This window comes from Panulirus ornatus, chromosome 65 (genome assembly GCF_036320965.1).
Source record: "Panulirus ornatus isolate Po-2019 chromosome 65, ASM3632096v1, whole genome shotgun sequence".
Classification (NCBI taxonomy): Eukaryota; Metazoa; Arthropoda; class Malacostraca; order Decapoda; family Palinuridae; genus Panulirus; species Panulirus ornatus.
This window is the reverse complement of record NC_092288.1, coordinates 24,713,306-24,730,858: the sequence shown is the minus strand read 5'-3', so window position 1 is coordinate 24,730,858 and position 17,553 is coordinate 24,713,306. Positions and strand designations below refer to the sequence as shown.

Sequence of the window (17,553 nt, the reverse complement as noted above, 5' to 3'; positions counted from 1 at the left end):
ATCTTCCAATCATCCGCACTCCTTCCCTGTAAGTACTGCTCATATACCTCTCTCTTCACTTTCCACAGCAACTTTATTTCTTCATCCTACCACTCACTACCCTTTCTAATCTGCCTAACTACCACATCTCACATGCCCCATGCATGGCCTCACACGTACCAGCACTCCTTCCTTAAATACCTCCCATTCCTCACCCACTTCTCTAGCTTCATTTAGTCCATCTTTTGCCATTCTCTCCTGGTATTTCTTCACACAAGTCTCTTTTTCAGGCCTACTTACTCTCAGCACTCTCTTCTCATCCATAATGTTTCTTCTACATGCCTTCATCCATGCCTCTATCCCACCAGCTGCTACTCTCAGCACATTCACATCCAGAAGTCTTGCTTTTACATGCCTATCAAATAACAAGTAATCAAATAATGCCCACTGACCATCTTTCCTACTCACATATGTATACTTGTGAGTGGCCTTCTTTTTAAACTAGGTACCTCCAATCAACAGTTCTTTTCCAGCATACAACTACACAAGCTATTTACCATTTCCATTTACACTATATACCCCTAATCATACACTCAATTGCAATATTACTCACCTTTGCATTCAAATCACCCATCATTAAAACCACAATATTACTCACCTTCGCATTCAAATCCCCAGTCACTAAAACCATCTCTTTCACCAAAATGGTTGACATACTCACTCAGCTGCTCCCAGAACACTTGCCTCTCATGATCTTTCTTCTCATGGCTAGATACATAAGCACTAATAATCACCCATCTTTTCTGTCCACTTTCATTTTTATCCCATCAGTCCAGAGCTCACTCCCTTATATTCTTTCACACACTCCCACACCTCCTGCTTCAGCAGTAGTGCAGCCCCTTCCTTGAGTCTTGTCCTCTCACCAACCCCTAACTTTACTCCCAAGACATTTCCAAGCCATTCTTGCCCTTTACCCTTAAGTTTTGTTTCAGTTAGAGCCAGAACATCCAAGAAAGGAGATATAAAACCTATCTCTCCTTTCCCCTCATCTGAGTTACATCCACACACATTTAGACACCCGACCCTGAGCCTTCAAAGGCAGGTGAGTACTTCCTGCGTGGCTCCTTCTTTTGTTCTATCTTTCAGAAATTGAAATACAGAAAAAGGAGGGTTTCCAGCCTCAAACTCCCACCCCCTTTGGTTGCCTTCCTTGACATGCAGGGAATAAGGAGGTACAATTCTTTCTCCCCTGTTTATGTATAACTAAATACTTCAGTCCATATCAGACAGCATAGGATTTAAACTATGGTATCACACAGCAAAAGAAAAATCTACAAAGTATAATTCATGTATAAAAAATTTGATCATTCTAGCCTAAACATAAATAAAGAAGACAATTCTCATTCTTACTTGGTTCTCCTCATTGATGTACCATGTTAAATCTTCATCCACGCACATTTGCTGAACATTTTTGGCAACCAGCCTCATTTTGCATGATGACAATGTCTCCGGTGAGGGATTCTGGATGGCATACACATTTGTACCAAACTGTATCCATGAAATGCAACCATTTGGTGAAATGGAAATTGCTGAAGCTTTTGCTGTTAACTTGACTTTCCTCCAAGCCTTGTTTTTGGCAGTAAAATCTTGGAAGAAAAGGCAACCATGACGGTCAACAAATCCAACAGTATTCTCTGAAACAGCTAAACTCATAATGTTACTTGGAAGCTTGTATTTCGTCCATCCACCAGTCATTTCTTCTGCATCATATTCATGGCATTCTTGAATATCAGAAGCAGAATATGACCAACTAACATCTGCTACTTCTGATGAGTCAGTAACAGTCAACATTTCTTTTGAATCATTCACACTCTGCTCTTGTCCTTCAGCCTGTGGTCTACTGCCAAGGGACAGCAGGCTACTTCCAGATGGTGGACCATAGCTCAAGCAGCTATGTCTATCCTCACTTAAGTTACTTAATAAATGCTCAACTTCCTCATTCCTGACTAAAGAGGAATTATCTTCAATGGTGCTTGAACTTTCTGCTTCCTTATGACTAAATGCATCAGAACTACTGTCTACAGAAATGATGCTGTGATCACCAGGGTAATACTGCGCATAAAAGTCAATGTTACTTGAACAATCTGGGGCTGGACTTAATTCTTTCAATGTGCTTGGGGTTGAACAACCAGTGCTATCAAAGCTACATTCCCTGCTTAAGGCAAAATAATTTTCAGAATTCCCAGTGGCTTCACTTTCATGATCTTTCATTTTAATTTCATGGTCCATTTTTAGGCAGCCAAGATCAAGGATTTCAGCCAAGAGACTCTCCTTTTGCTGTATGTCACTTTTGAAGTCATCATATGTTCTGGTATCTACAGTCTCAAAACCTAAATTAGTTGTGGAATCTCTTTCTCCAGTCGCTTCACAATTCAACCTCTCATTTTCATCTACACCATCATCACTGACTGACTCACTATTTTCCATTTGTCTCTCATCAGTTAACAATACATTGGCTTCATCTGTGGGTTCAGTATCCATACTTATCGCCACATTAGACATTTTTGAAAATTTGGTTGCAGGTAACAATGCTGAGCACTGATGGGGTTCTACTGAAGGGCTTGATGATGTTTCACTGTTGGGTGTATCACTTATATCAGATGTGGATTTGCAGCTGTTTTCACTACTGGAATCAGGTGAAGGAACAAAATCTGTGGACATTAAAAGAAAACCTCATCATTCCAATGTACCACCGTCGAAAAGCTGTGGACAGTATGATATACAACAGGAGACAAAGTATTCTAAGATAATGTCATATCATGTACTTTGAACCTTGAACCCTACAACCCCAGGACCCCATTCATGGGGCTATCAAAGCACTCAAGTCACATCCATAGGCCAGGACTAGAGGTTATGAAGCACAGTTGCATTGTATATCTGCCTGGGCAAGGTACCTGCAGGCCTATTGAGGTGCAGGTATTCTATGTTTTCATTGTTGAAGCTGCATCTTGGGCATGATGGGTCCTGTGATACTGATGTGCTATTCATGTTTATCTGGAGAGTGCTGTTCCAGCTGGGATTATATCTGGTAGAAAGAAGTTCAAGACTATGTTGGGTGGACTACCGTTTAGTTTTTGTCTGTGAAATTTTGTCAAGGAGGTGTTTGCTGTGAGGTGGGCGGATCTGTGAATACAAGTGGCTGAACCATATGGTAGGGGTAACCTTTTTATTCCTGCATGAAGGTTGGTAGATGGCTTGCATAGGAGGGGGACCAGTAGTTGAAAAGAATGGGGTTTCCAGAATGTTATAGTTGGATTACATTGGAAGTAAATGAATTTGCTGTGAAGACGCAGAATGTTTTTAATTGTCAAGCAGCTAAAGATTATACTCAGTGCCTTGTTTTGGGTGGTTTGTAATTCTGCTGTTTACTTTTGAAAGCATGAGTGACTGAGAAGGTGAGGCAGAGTTTAGAGAAGTGGATAACTGTTTGCAGATGATACTGAAGGATTCTTTTTTGTACTAAACTGGTGCCAGTGCATGTTCTTAAGGAGTGCAATTGGTTTGTGAACTTCGAGTTGATATTTGTGACGTGGGGGTAAAATGTGTGTATGATGTGAGAGTACAAACTGGATTCATGTTTGTTGTGGGTGAAGAGGGAAAAACTAGATTTCTGTTGGGATGTGGTCAATTTGTTGTGTTCCTAGAAGGCACCTGCCTGCAAGTGAAAAATTACCTTAAATTAACTTGTGTCAATGGTAGTCCTCAAATCATCAATGGAATTCCAGTAACTGTTTAATGTGGATCATCAATGGACTTCATCATCAAGGACCTTACCACCCCAAACAACCCCAATGACCTTACCACCCCAAACAACCCCATCTACCATGAAAAAAAGAAAAGCTTCATGTCATCAGGTACAGAAAGATATGGTGATTGTATACAGCGGTGAATCAGATTAAAAAGCATAAAAAGTAAAAATATAGTTTTGAAGCATAGGAGACTTCTTTACATACTCAATTAATGTATTAACTGAAAAGGCACATAATCAAATGCCTACTGAGAGAAAAGAATCACTGTCACTTGATAAACAGGAAGTCAATCTAAGTAAAGGAATAGTGCAGTCCCTTAACATATGTAACATCTAAAATACATGGAACAAACTTAACCTTTACTCCCCTTTCAAAAACAAAATAAGACAGAAAAATGGTAACTGAAGAGGTGAAGAGATCCAGTGAAGTATATACAAAAATTAAGCAATAAATAGAAAACGTTCCAGAGCTGCTGTCAAGTTGAATTCAGCTTCAAGACAGGCACTTCCTCTGTAGGAAAGACACTAATGATCAGTGGTTTGCACAAAGTAATCTTGCCTTACGGGTAGACAATGTGTAAACCACAGGATAAAGATTGGGATTTACCCTTATTATCATCCCAAAGGGATCACAGCTCTCTTATTTTTAACATTATCATTATCTATATTATCATCAATCATCCTTGGGGAAAGGGGAGAAAGAACACTACCGACGTCTCTTGCATGTCGCAGAAGGCGACTTAGATCAGTGGCTGGATATACTCTCCTCTAGTAATATTACTTTCTAAAAGTAGAAGGAGAAGAAAACAGAATTCTTTATTCTAAGGCTTAACTCCTAATAATACCTTGCAAAGGTGGTAAAGGAGAGGACATATGGAAAAAAAATTATGATCATCGGTATTTGGAGGTCACCTATGACTAACAATCTCCCTTCTACAGAACAATCTACAATCTACCAATGAAAAATAAAATAGCTCTGAACCCCTCTCTGGTGAAGCATTTGACATCTTAATATAAATAAGTTGGTTTCTTAGAGCAGCAATATGAGTTCCACAAACAATGCAATCTGACTATTCAGAATAGCTATTGACCCTCTAACCTCCATAAGAAAAATGTGTCCACATTTTCACTATAATATGGATACTAATAACAACACAATGATTCTAATAAACAATAATCAATCTCCAAGTATCTGCAGTCTGCCCCCATACTTAGCATTTCTCTTCTACTGCTGTACTAGATAATACCTCCTTAGTCAACATCATAAAAGTTCTTTCACTAACACATCTTATCTAAATATATTATCATGGTCCTTACCATCTTTTTTTCTTGTTTTCTTCTTTGACTTATCTCTCAGGACCAGTGGCTCAGTTTCTGCACCTTCTTGTGCAACAATCTGGGAACTTGTTACAATTTCTTCATAGTCTTCAACAACTTGTTCCTCACCCTAAAAAGCAAAGTTATATTGATCAAGTTTGTAAAATTTAATAATTTGCAGCTTGAATACCATCCACCTAAAAGGATTTATACTAATAATGGTTTTACAGTCAAATTCTAATGTAAATGGATTGTACACTTAAACTGAAACATGAATGCTATGTTTTACATCATAGCACACATGTCACATGTTGCATCTACTGATAACTATTGGTGTATTACGGGGAGACAGTCTCACACTTGTGATGTCCAGGACTCATTAAACCTTTGGTGTGAAAGTAACAGTATGGGAACTGCTTAGTGGACTAGGTGACAGGCTGCCCTATATGGCCATTTATTTATGATAAATGAAGGATTAGCACTAGACTGTTTAACAGAGTTGTATTATGATTTTTGGACATCATACTAGTGACCAAAACGCTTGCTAGTGAGCTCTCATACATCTTTTCTATGACTGAGACATCCATTATATATGCTCACTTGTTGAGAATCTTGAAAAATTATGTTTTTACTTACTGCAATATTCACACTGATTAAAGGAGGTGTTTTGCCTATTCCTGTGATGAGCATTGGTGATGACAACATGGCGGGGATGAGGCTGCTAACAGAATGCACCATCCTGGGATGAATAGGGCTTGAAGAATGCATAAACTGCTCATTTTCTGGAACCACTCCTGATGATGATGATCTCTGATGACCTTGTTTTTGTCTTTTCGTTCCAATATTACTAGAGGAAGCAGAAGTATCTTGCTCTGATCTGTGGAACAGTTGTGGTGATGGGCAGGCTTGTTGCTGATTATTCCTGATTTCTTTCCCTATAATAATTGATGGATTTGTATGTTCTGAGACTTTAGCTGCAACAGAGCTACTCACACGTGCAATCTGTTCAAAAAGTCCAGTTCCTCGAGTTACAATGCGGGAACCAATATCACGCAGATTCTGAGTTTCAGGGAAAGGATTACTTCTTACTAAGGAGGGATTCTGTTTCTTACCAATATCAAGAGGTTCAATGCTAAGACAAGCAACATTTCTGGACCCTTCCAACACAAAAATTTCCCGGCCTGATGCAGCTATTCCAGTAATGTGCCGGAACTGTCCAGTAAAAGTCAACACTTTTGAGCTCTTTACATCAATAACAAAAAGCCAGTGTGGATTACAAGAAACTATATGAGATTCATCAAGCATGTACAACAATCCAAAAGAAAACTTTTCACCTTCTTTAGGCTTCTCAAAACTGGGATTAAGCAACAGCGCCTTTGCTTTCTCTGGCAATTCCTTTATAATGTGAGTAAGCAAAACATTTCCCTCACTAGTTGCAGACCAGAATCTCAATCCAGGCCGAGATGTATAGAGTACAGCATCAGAACAGGTAGCTGAAGGAGACCACACACAACCAAATAAACCATGACATCTGCGAGGTTTCTGACCGACTTGCTGAATTCTACCTTCAGCCAAGCTATATATAAGAGCTCTCTCTAGGGTAGAAACTGCAAGATGTTGATAGATGTAAGACAGTTGCGTGATACTACTTGTCTCTTTTAAAAGTTTTCTAGCTGTACATTCACTTGTCTGGTAATTAATATCTACTACTGAAACTACACCCTCTGCATCTCCAGAGAAGAGTCGCATCCCATTTCGACTCCATGTCAAACTGGTTATCTTAACATTATGAATATTTCCCACAGTGAAACGTTTTACAGAAGGCTGAACTGCTGTCATGCCTTTGGACCGGAGGATACCTGAATCTGAAATTAAGAAAAATATGAACTGAGTCAACTCTATACAAATACAAAGCTACTGACAAAATGCCCAAATATTTATACACTGAAATATTTGTGAGAAAGTCTGCATACACCACCCATCTGTGAAGAAGGAATAGCTCATCTATGAGGCAAAGCAAGAATGAAAAATACAGTATAACCTCAATTCAAAGGACAGATGGGGGAAGGGGAATCCGAGAATGCCAGCCGTCCATTAAATCTGGATGATTTATCATGGTGTATTATACAAAGCACAATAATGACAATATCTTAAAATCAAAAAATACACCAACACAAAAGGAACATTGTAAACTATTGTAAATAATGTTAGTCAAGGTATCTTGACTTACTGACTATATCTGAGAGAAGAGTTTATATTATCGTGATCAATAGTGGTGACCCTGAATAACTTTTATTTCAAGTTTGAGAAGAAATGATGGTTCTGGAGCCTCTTATCAGGAGAAGCTTGTGGTGAGAAGCACTGATGCTCCAACTGCCTCTTACTGGTAGAGGACTGTACTGAAGGAGAATCAGCAGCAGCAACAAATTTGAAGAAAGAGTCGAGCTCCAATTCAGTCATACTCTAGCACTGCTTCCTTATCATAATTTCCCTAAATGCACAAACATTTTCATAATAGGGTTGTACTTCATGGTCAGTTGATATGACAAGATAATTCATGAAAAAACATCTTTGTGATGAAAAACAATGTTTTTGGAATACTATCTCAAGACTGGCAGACAGTGTCTGTTATTTTCAAAGGCTATTGTATTGAGGTTTTATTGTATTCATAGGTGCCAACAAGGTGATTATATGAGAGCACAATGGAGAAAAGAGTTTAAGAACCGTTTTTCTGGAAAAATATAACAAACTCATTAGTTAACTCCTTCAGTTACTCATATTTACACAGCCAATATCTGTCATACAGAAGGTAAATTGTAACATTCATGAGGCTCCTAAATCATTTCTCCTATTCCTGATAATGATGCTCCTTAACTGGCATGCTTGCTCCAAATAATAACCCTTTTCTATGATAGCACACACTATGCTGTCAAACTTACTTTTAAACTCAATGATAATCTATAAAAAATTATATCTAAAAATCTTCCAGTCTTTCTTACTTCAGTACTACTATATTCCTTCTCTTCAATCTACTTAAAGCAAATTCGTTTCAGTAATGATGAATCTAAGGATTTCTCAAACCACACAGAAACCAGAATGACAAGAAAAATATTCTTAAATATAATGATCTATCCCTGGGTATATGGGAAAAGAATACTTCCCACACATTCCCCATGTGTCGTAGAAGGCGACTAAAGGGGATGGGAACAGGAGGACTAGAAACCCTCCCTTCCTTGTATTTTAACTTTCTAAAAGGGGAAACAGAGGAAAGAGTCATGCAGGAGTGCTCATCCTCCTTAAAGGCTCAGATTGGGGTGTCTAAATGTGTGGATGTAACCAAGATGAGAAAAAAGGAGAGATAGGTAGTATGTTTGAGGAAAGGAACCTGGATGGATGTTTTGGCTCTGAGTGAAATGAAGCTCAAGGGTAAAGGGGAAGAGTGGTTTGGGAATGTCTTAGGAGTAAAGTCAGGTGGTTAGTGAGAGGACAAGAGCAAAGGAAGGAGTAGTACTACTCCTGAAACAGGAGTGGTGGGAGTATGTGATAGAGTGTAAGAAAATAAACTCTAGATTGATATGGGTAAAGCTGAAAGTTGATGGAGAGAGATGGGTGATTATTGGTGCCTATGCACCTGGTCATGAGAAGAAAGATCATGAGAGGCAAGTGTTTTGGGAGCAGCTGAGTGAGTGTGTTAGCAGTTTTGATGAACAAGACCAGGTTATACTGATGGGTGCTTTGAATGCAAAGGTGAGTAATGTAGCAGTTGAAGGCATAACTGGTGTACATGGGGTGTTCAGTGTTGTAAATAGAAATGGTGAAGAGCTTGTAGATGTGTGTGCTGAAAAAGGACTGATGATTGGGAATACATGGTTTAAAAAGAGAGATATACATAAGTATTCATATGTAAGGAGAGAGGGCTAGAGAGTGTTTTTGTACTACATGTTAATTGATAGGCACGTGAAAGAGAGACTTTTGGATGTTAATGTGCTGAGAGGGGAAAATGGAGGGATGTCTGATCACTATCCTGTGGAGGCGAAGGTGAAGATTTGTAGAGGTTTTCAGAAAAGAAGAGAGAATGTTGGAGTGAAGAGAGTGGTGAAAGTAAGTGAAATGGAAAGGAAACTTGTGCGAGGAAGTACCTGAAGAGATTGAGTGCAGAATGGAAAAAGGTGAGAGCAAGGAGTGGGGGAAGAATGGGATGTACTTAGGGAAGCAGTGATGCCTTTCACAAAAGATGATTGTGGCATGAGAAAGGTGGGAGGTGGCCAGATTAGAAAGGGTAATGAGTGGTGGGATGAAGAAGTAAGATTGTTAGTAAAAGAGAAGAGATAGGTGTTTGGACAGTTTTTGCAGGGAAGTAGTGTGAATGACTGGGAGATGTATAAAAGAAAGATGCAAATGGTCAAGAGAAAGGTGCAAGAGGTGAAAAAGGGGGCAAATAAGAGTTGGGGTGAAAGTATCATTAAATTTCAGGGAGAATAAAAAGATGTTTTGGGGAGGTAAATAGAGTGTGTAAGACAAGAGAACAAATGGGAACATCAGTGAAGGGGGGATAATGGGGAGGTAATAACATGTAATGGTGAAGTGAGAAGGAGATGGAGTGAGTATTTTGAAGGTTTGTTGAATGTGTTTGATGGTAGAGTGGCAGATATAGAGTGTTTTGGTTGAGGTGGTGTGAGAAGTGAGAGGGTCAGGGTGAATTGTTTGGTAAACAGAGAAGAGGTAGTGAAAGCTTTGCGGAAGACGAAAGCTGGCAAGGTGGTGGGATTGGACAATATTGCAGTGGAACTTATTGAAAAAGGGGGTGATTGTGATGTTGACTGGTTGGTAAAGATATTCAATGTATGTATGGTTCATGGTCAAGTACCTGAGGATTGGCAGAATGCATGCATTGTGCCATTGTACAAAGGCAAAGGGGGATAAAGGTGAGTGTTCAAATTACAGAGGTATAAGTTTACTGAGTATTCCTGGGAAATTATATGGGAAGGTATTGATAGAGAGGGTAAAGGCATGTACAGAGCATCAGATTGGGATAAGCAATGTAGGTGAGTGTTCAAATTACAGAGGTATAAGTTTATTGAGTATTCCTGGGAAATTATATGGGAAAGTATTGATAGAGAGGGGAAAGGCATGTACAGAGCATTAGATTGGGATGAGCAATGTGGTTTCAGAAGTGGTAGAGGATATGTGGATCAGGTGTTTGCTTTGAAGAATGTGTGGGAGATACTTAGAAAGACAAATGGAACTGTATGTGGCATTTATGAATCTGGAGAAGGCATATGATAGAGTTGATAGAAATGCTTTGTGGAAGGTATTAAGAGTATATGGTGTGGGAGGTAAGTTGCTAGAAGCAGTGAAAAGTTTTATCAAGGATGTAAGGCATGTGCACAAGTAGGAAGAGAGGAAAGTGATTGGTTCCCAGTGAATGTCAGTTTGCAGCAGGGGTGCATGATGTCTCCATGGTTGTTTAATTTGTTTATGGGTGGGGTTGTTAGGGAGGTAAATGCAAGAGTTTTGGAGAGAGGGGCAAGTATGCTATCTGCTCCGGATATGAGGGCTTGGGAAGTAAGTCAGTTGTTGTTCACTGATGATACAGTGCTGGTACCTGATTCGGGTGAAAAACTGAAGAAGTTGGTGACTGAGTTTGGTAAAGTGTATGAAAAAAGAAAGCTGAGAGTAAATGTGAATAAGAGCAAGGTCGTTAGGTTCAGTAGGGTTGAGGGACAAGTTAATTGGGAGGTGAGTTTGAATTGAGAAAAACTAGAGGAAGTGAAGTGTTTTAGATATCTGGGAGTGAATTTAACAGCAGATGGAACTATGGAAGCAGAAGTGAATCATAGGGTGGGGGAGGGGGCGAAGGTTCTGGGAGCGTTGAAGAAGGCGTGGAAGGTGAGAACGTTCTCTTGGAGAGCAAAAATGGGTATGTTTGAAGGAGTGGTGGCTCCAACAATGTTATATGGTTGTGAGGCATAGGTTATAGATAGGGTTGTGAAGAGGATGTTGGATGTGTTGGAAATGAGGTTTGAGGACAATATGTGGTGTGAGGAGGTTTGATTGACTAAGTAATGAAAGGGTAAGAGAGATGTGTGGTAGTAAAACGAGTGTGGTTGAGAGAGGTGAAGAGGGTGTATTGAAATGGTTTGGTCACATGGAGAAAATGAGTAAGGAAAGATTGACAAAGAGGATATACGTGTCAGAGGTGGAGGTAACGAGAAGTGGGAGACCAAATTGGAGGTGGAAGGATGGAGTGAAAAAGATTTTGAGCGATCGGGGCCTGAACATACAGGAGGGAGAAAGGCGTGCAAGGAGGAGAATGAAATGGAATGATGTGGTATACCGGGGTGGACGTGCTGTCAATGGATTGAACCAGGGCATGTGAAGCATCTGGGGTAAACCATGGAAAGTTTTGTGGGGCCTACATGTGGAAAGGGAGCTGTGGTTTCGGTGCATTATACATGAGAGCTAGAGACTGAGTGTGAACGAATATGGCCTTTGTTGTCTTTTCCTAGCACTACCTCGTGCGCATGCAGGGGGAGGGGGTTGTCATTTCATGTGTGAAGGGGTGGAGACGGGAATGAATAAAGGCAGCAAGTATAAATTATGTACATGGTATATATGTATATGTCTGTGTATGTATATATATGTATATGATGAAATTTTTTTTTTTTTTTTTTGCTTTCTCGCTGTCTCCCGCGTTTGCGAGGTAGCGCAAGGAAACAGACGAAAGAAATGGTCCAACCCACCCCCATACACATGTATATACATACGTCCACACACGCAAATATACATACCTACACAGCTTTCCATGGTTTACCCCAGACGCCCCACATGCCCTGATTCAATCCACCGACAGCACGTCAACCCCGGTATACCACATCGATCCAATTCACTCTATTCCTTGCCCTCCTTTCACCATCCTGCATGTTCAGGCCCCGATCGCACAAAATCTTTTTCACTCCATCTTTCCACCTCCAATTTGGTCTCCCACTTCTCCTCATTCCCTCCACCTCCGACACATATATCCTCTTGGTCAATCTTTCCTCACTCATTCTCTCCATGTGCCCAAACCATTTCAAAACACCCTCTTCTGCTCTCTCAACCACGCTCTTTTTATTTCCACACATCTCTCTTACCCTTACGTTACTTACTCGATCAAACCACCTCACACCACACATTGTCCTCAAACATCTCATTTCCAGCACATCCATCCTCCTGCGCACAACTCTATCCATAGCCCACGCCTCGCAACCATACAACATTGTTGGAACCACTATTCCTTCAAACATACCCATTTTTGCTTTCCGAGATAATGTTCTCGACTTCCACACATTCTTCAAGGCTCCCAGAATTTTCGCCCCCTCCCCCATCCTATGATCCACTTCCGCTTCCAGGGTTCCATCCGCTGCCAGATCCACTCCCAGATATCTAAAACACTTTACTTCCTCCAGTTTTTCTCCATTCAAACTTACCTCCCAATTGACTTGACCCTCACTTGAAATGTATAAGTATGTATATGTGTGTGTGTGTGGACGTGTATGTATATACATGTGTATGTGGGTGGGATGGGCCATTCTATCATCTGTTTCCTTGCGCTACCTCACTAATGTGGGAGACAGCGGCAAAGTATAATAATAATAATAATAATGTATATGTATGTATATGTTCAAATGTATTATCTATTTATTTTATTTTATTTTGCTTTGTCGCTGTCTCCCGCGTTTGCGAGGTAGTGCAAGGAAACAGACGAAAGAAGTGGCCCAACCCATCCCCATACACATGTATATACACACACGTCCACACACGCAAATATACATACCTATACATCTCAATGTACACATATATATACACGCACAGACACATACATATATACCCATGCACACAATTCACACTGTCTGCCTTTATTCATTCCCATCGCCACCTCGCCACAAATGTATAGGTATGAATATGTGCGTGTGTGAGCGTTTATGTATATACATGCGTATGTGGGTGGGTTGGGCCATTCTTTTGTCTGTTTCCTTGTGCTACCTCACTAACACAGGAGACAGCACCTAAGTATAATAAATATAAATAACAAATAAATAATGACTTATGTGATGCTGATAGATATTTTGCTCATTAAAGTATCAGAGAAAAGTTCTGTATGTGGTTTACAAAAAATATTGGAAACAAAATTTTTTGTAAAATGTGATATATCCATGTTTGCAGATAATGTCGCAATTTTTCAATAAAAAATAATGACAATGATTTCCTAATACTGCATCTGTTATACTATTCTGTTAACATTCAACAAGCCATTATAAATGAGAACCAGGATAGCCATATCAATCTCTACAAAGCAACATCTCTGCACACTCCTCCATGTGCGTTACCTACTTTACATCTAACCCTTGGTAGTTTCTGTTCTAACGACTAATAAGTACTCATCTGATCAATCCTCATAAAAGTGGAAGCTGAGGATTCCATCTTTCACACTAATACTTACTCTCCTTTACTAATCCATCCCTAGAGGAAGGTCAGGAAAATGGATACCTGGCTCAGGCAAGGGTATATATATAAAGCATTATCAGGATGGCCTTGATAGGGCCTCAGCTGCCCGTGCCACCTCATCTAAAATAAAAAAATTCAGGGTATTCTCTCTTCATTACTTTCCTTCAAACTCTAACCACTTGCTTATTTTCAAAAAAAAAAAAACTCTCTTAAATGTTTGAAACTCCATTCCCTGTACTGTTCCCTCTTCAACCTCTTTCCATTCAACCATATTCAACAATCAATCTCTTCTTTCTCATATAAAAAAATCACTTTCTCCAATCTTAATTTGCTACAAAAGAAATGGCAGGTACTTACTTGATGAAAATGAGGAGTGTGCACCTGGAATACTGGTTATTCGGGGAAGCTGAAATATTGTTATGGTGCCATCTACAGTTCCTGCAGCAATCATGTCATCTACAGTTCTTACACTAGCCACACTTGATACCGGTGAAAGATGGTTCTGGAAATTATCATTCATGTAAAAGATACTTGATAGCCTGCTTCAGTTTCAGAAGTCAATGAACAAGAAAAGTTGATAATGTGAATATATCACTGTACAATGCAGTAAAACTCCAGGTGAAAGAAAAATTGGAGAAATTTAGATGGCCTGTGTATAAAGAAGATAATGGGTATGAAAGAAATAGAATGATCTTTATTTTGACACTTTCATCAACACTAGAATATAAGCTATCACTCTCTTACCTGTTTGCTTAACCCTTTTAGTGTGCAATGGGTTCTTTTTTCTTCCTAGGGCACAATATACAAGGAAATCATTTCATTTCTTAATTATGAAAAAGGTGCAGGAAAGAAAAAACTATTTTTCTTATGATTTCAGAATCTACCAATCCTAGTTAAGGAAAAATACATTGTCTACCAGATAGGCCAATCCTAAGCATAAAAAATTTCATAGCTCTTTCATCACATATATGATAAGGTGCTCAAAAACTAGCAAAATCATATGATTTTCATATGAATTACCAGTTATGCATTACTAGTTTAAGAAAACATATCAAATACTGTACTGGCTAAATGTGACATGAGCATGGTGGATATGCAGTGGCAGATGCTACAAGCAATGGTGGGTACCACAGATGCAGCAAGTCCCTAGAAAACAAACGCAACCACCCATCATAGTCACTAGCAGGTCACTGAAGCCTCCAAGCAGCTCCAATGACTCATCCTTTGTTTGGGATGCCATCCATGGCCAACCTGCCTCTCTGAGGACAATAGCACCCACTAAGTTTACCTCTAATGAGGACAAGAGCACTGAAAGGGTTAAACACTATTTCTATTTAATACCTTTTCTGACTGACCACCTTATTTCCAATCAGATTCATAAGACTTTATGTATTTTGCATAAAATTATAGACAATTTCATCCGTGATTACACATCTTTTGCCTCACTCTCAAAAAAATGCATCTAGTAATGCGCTACATTTGTTTTCCCTTCAAACATAAATGAATACTAGTAAACTTACAACTAGGATGATAATGTGCATTAATAAAAAAAATATGAAGGTATTCTCCTCTAGTTTCCCTCAGTACATCAGCCAAAGTTACAGCAAAAACAAAGTAATGATTCATGAAAGTCCTGTGAATCACAATTACCTCACACTTCAGTCTCATGAGGTTGACTGAAGGCAAATGAGCCAAATAGACAAGGCCCACATTGGTGCCCAGGACCAAGTGCTGGGGCAGGGTGGCCAGGCAAGTCAACTGGAGGTCAGCAGCACCAAGCCCTCGCTGGAACTGCTGTGGTAATTGGTCTAGAAGGCCACTGAGAGGCAACCACTCTCTCCATACAGGATTTACCTCTGAATCCATCTTGCACCAACGAGCTTTCCCCTACAGAAATCAGTAAATGTTAATTATCAGTACTGTGCATGTTAGAGTCAATTTACATATGGGTACTACGCAGAAGAATCATTTCACTTATGGATAGCACATAGGTTCTAGAACAGAAGGAACCACCCATGGTAAAACTAGACTGTTAAAGTGGTACCCAGATCCATCTTACTCCCTCCACATATGGACTGCTTGTCTTACTTTTTGTCTCAATGAAATCAAGCTCTCGAGCTAGTCTTACCTACACACACCATACACCTAGCCTACTCATTTCTTACAGCTCTTCTTCACATGGGTTCTCTCTCTCTTTTCTCCTTAAATTTTCATTAATGAACTTGTAGCCCATAGTCCCCAGCAGGATAAGGTACTAACCATTTCCAGTTATCCCCTTTTATGGGGCACCCACAGTTTCAAGGCTGCACTTCATGCAGGAGCAAGGAAATAATGACTCCTTTACAGCCAGAAGATTCTTAATGGTACTGTACTCCATTACATCTATTGATAGTACAGAATCACCAAAAGTGACTTCTCACTCACGGTAAAACAAGCACAGCCTGGCAACACTACTCTGCAACATAACATAGAGTTTTACAAACGGGACCAAACCAGTTTAATTGATTATCAGTACTATATTCATTCATTCAAACAGATTCATCCATTTCCATCATTCTCCGTCTTTATACCAATAAAGAACTTCGACATCCTTTCAAAAGAGGTTCTTGTCTATTTTCTTGTTATGACTTCAGGCTATTCTTGTTATTATACTTCATGAAGACCTATTCACCAAAATCATCATCCAACTGGTTATGAATACTTAAGGCTGTAATCAAGTCACTCCTAACTCCTCTCTCCTCCACGAAGGGCATAGGTGTAGCTCTCTTATGTGAGATACCCTCTTAATTGCCCTTTGTATTGCCTGTCAACATATCTGTGAAGTTCCTGCAATATTTAATCATATACACGTTCGGTTTACTATGGCTAAGAGAGTGAAAGTGTTCTAGCTGAAGTATTTGTGTTACACGAGATTTTCATCAATTTCTTGTTTTTCACACATTTTCTCTAATCTTTGTGACATCCACTAATAACGGCTTCTCTAACGAGGTGAAACACACCAAAAGCTCCCAATCCCAATCGACGACTCAATCTGTTCTCTAACCCCTACACTACCCCCAGCCCCTACACTACCCTCAAACCCTACACTACCCCAAACCCCTACACTACCCCAACCCCTACACTACCCCTAACCCCTACACAACCCTCCACTACCCCCAACCCCTACACTATCCCCAACCCCTACACTACCCCCGACCCCTACACTACCCCTAACCCCTACACAACCCTCCACCCCTACACTACCCCCAACCCCTACACTATCCCCAACCCCTACACTACCCCCCACCCCTACACTATCCCCAACCCCTACACTACCCACAACCCCTACACTACCCTAGTGTACAATATTATCAGTCAACACGCCAAGTCAATGGCGATAGTCAGCTACACCTGACTTATACCCTAAGTCTACATCCCAAAGCCAAGCCCTCGGGACTCCTGTACTGAAGTGTAATATAATAAATTGTCATACACCAAACTTAAGTTGACCCTTGGCATCTTCCTACAACCTCAAATACTACGCACTCGTATTGAAGGCTTTATTACACATCAACATTAGTCCTACTTCGTCGACTTAGGTGTTTTAACCCTTCCTGTCACGTCAGTATACCAATGTCTCCTCTAGGTCCTCAAAACAATGCGAAAACTCAACTGCTTACCAGAAATTACTTAGCATTTGTTTACAAGGAAATGTTTTGGTAGAATCAGCAGTGAGAACAAAGCCTGGTAGCAAACTACTCCAGCAAACACTATACCAGCGCTCACTACCCTCAGCGTTCAACCTACCCAGCGTCTACATCACAACTCACCTTGAACAGGAACAGAGAGTGAACAAGGATGGCTTTTCAAAGAGCCATGCGATTACATATTTATGCAGTAAGGAGAGAGAGAGTTCTACACTCATGGAACCCCATGTTCTGGACTTTCGATGTCATCACGTAGCCTTATACCCTCTGTAAACT

At 40.0% G+C, this 17,553-nt stretch overlaps 1 protein-coding gene across 3 annotated transcripts in view; it reads right to left on the bottom strand.

Annotated features, from left to right (window-relative positions):
* Positions 1–17,553, bottom strand: part of LOC139746550 (tectonin beta-propeller repeat-containing protein 2) — a 66,249-nt gene that overhangs the window by 40,217 nt on the left and 8,479 nt on the right. The window contains exons 1-6 of one of the 3 annotated variants that reach the window (XM_071657900.1): positions 17,251–17,368; positions 15,242–15,478; positions 13,949–14,093; positions 5,741–6,969; positions 5,105–5,234; positions 1,390–2,690 (exon numbers count right to left, since the gene is read on the bottom strand). In XM_071657900.1, the coding sequence (XP_071514001.1) occupies positions 1,390–2,690; positions 5,105–5,234; positions 5,741–6,969; positions 13,949–14,093; positions 15,242–15,457 (3,021 nt within the window). In that variant the 5' untranslated portion in view covers positions 15,458–15,478; positions 17,251–17,368. Of the gene's footprint in view, positions 1–1,389; positions 2,691–5,104; positions 5,235–5,740; positions 6,970–13,948; positions 14,094–15,241; positions 15,479–15,850; positions 16,012–17,250; positions 17,369–17,553 lie in introns of those variants that run through there. The other 2 variants (XM_071657902.1, XM_071657901.1) reach the window with 2 other exon arrangements.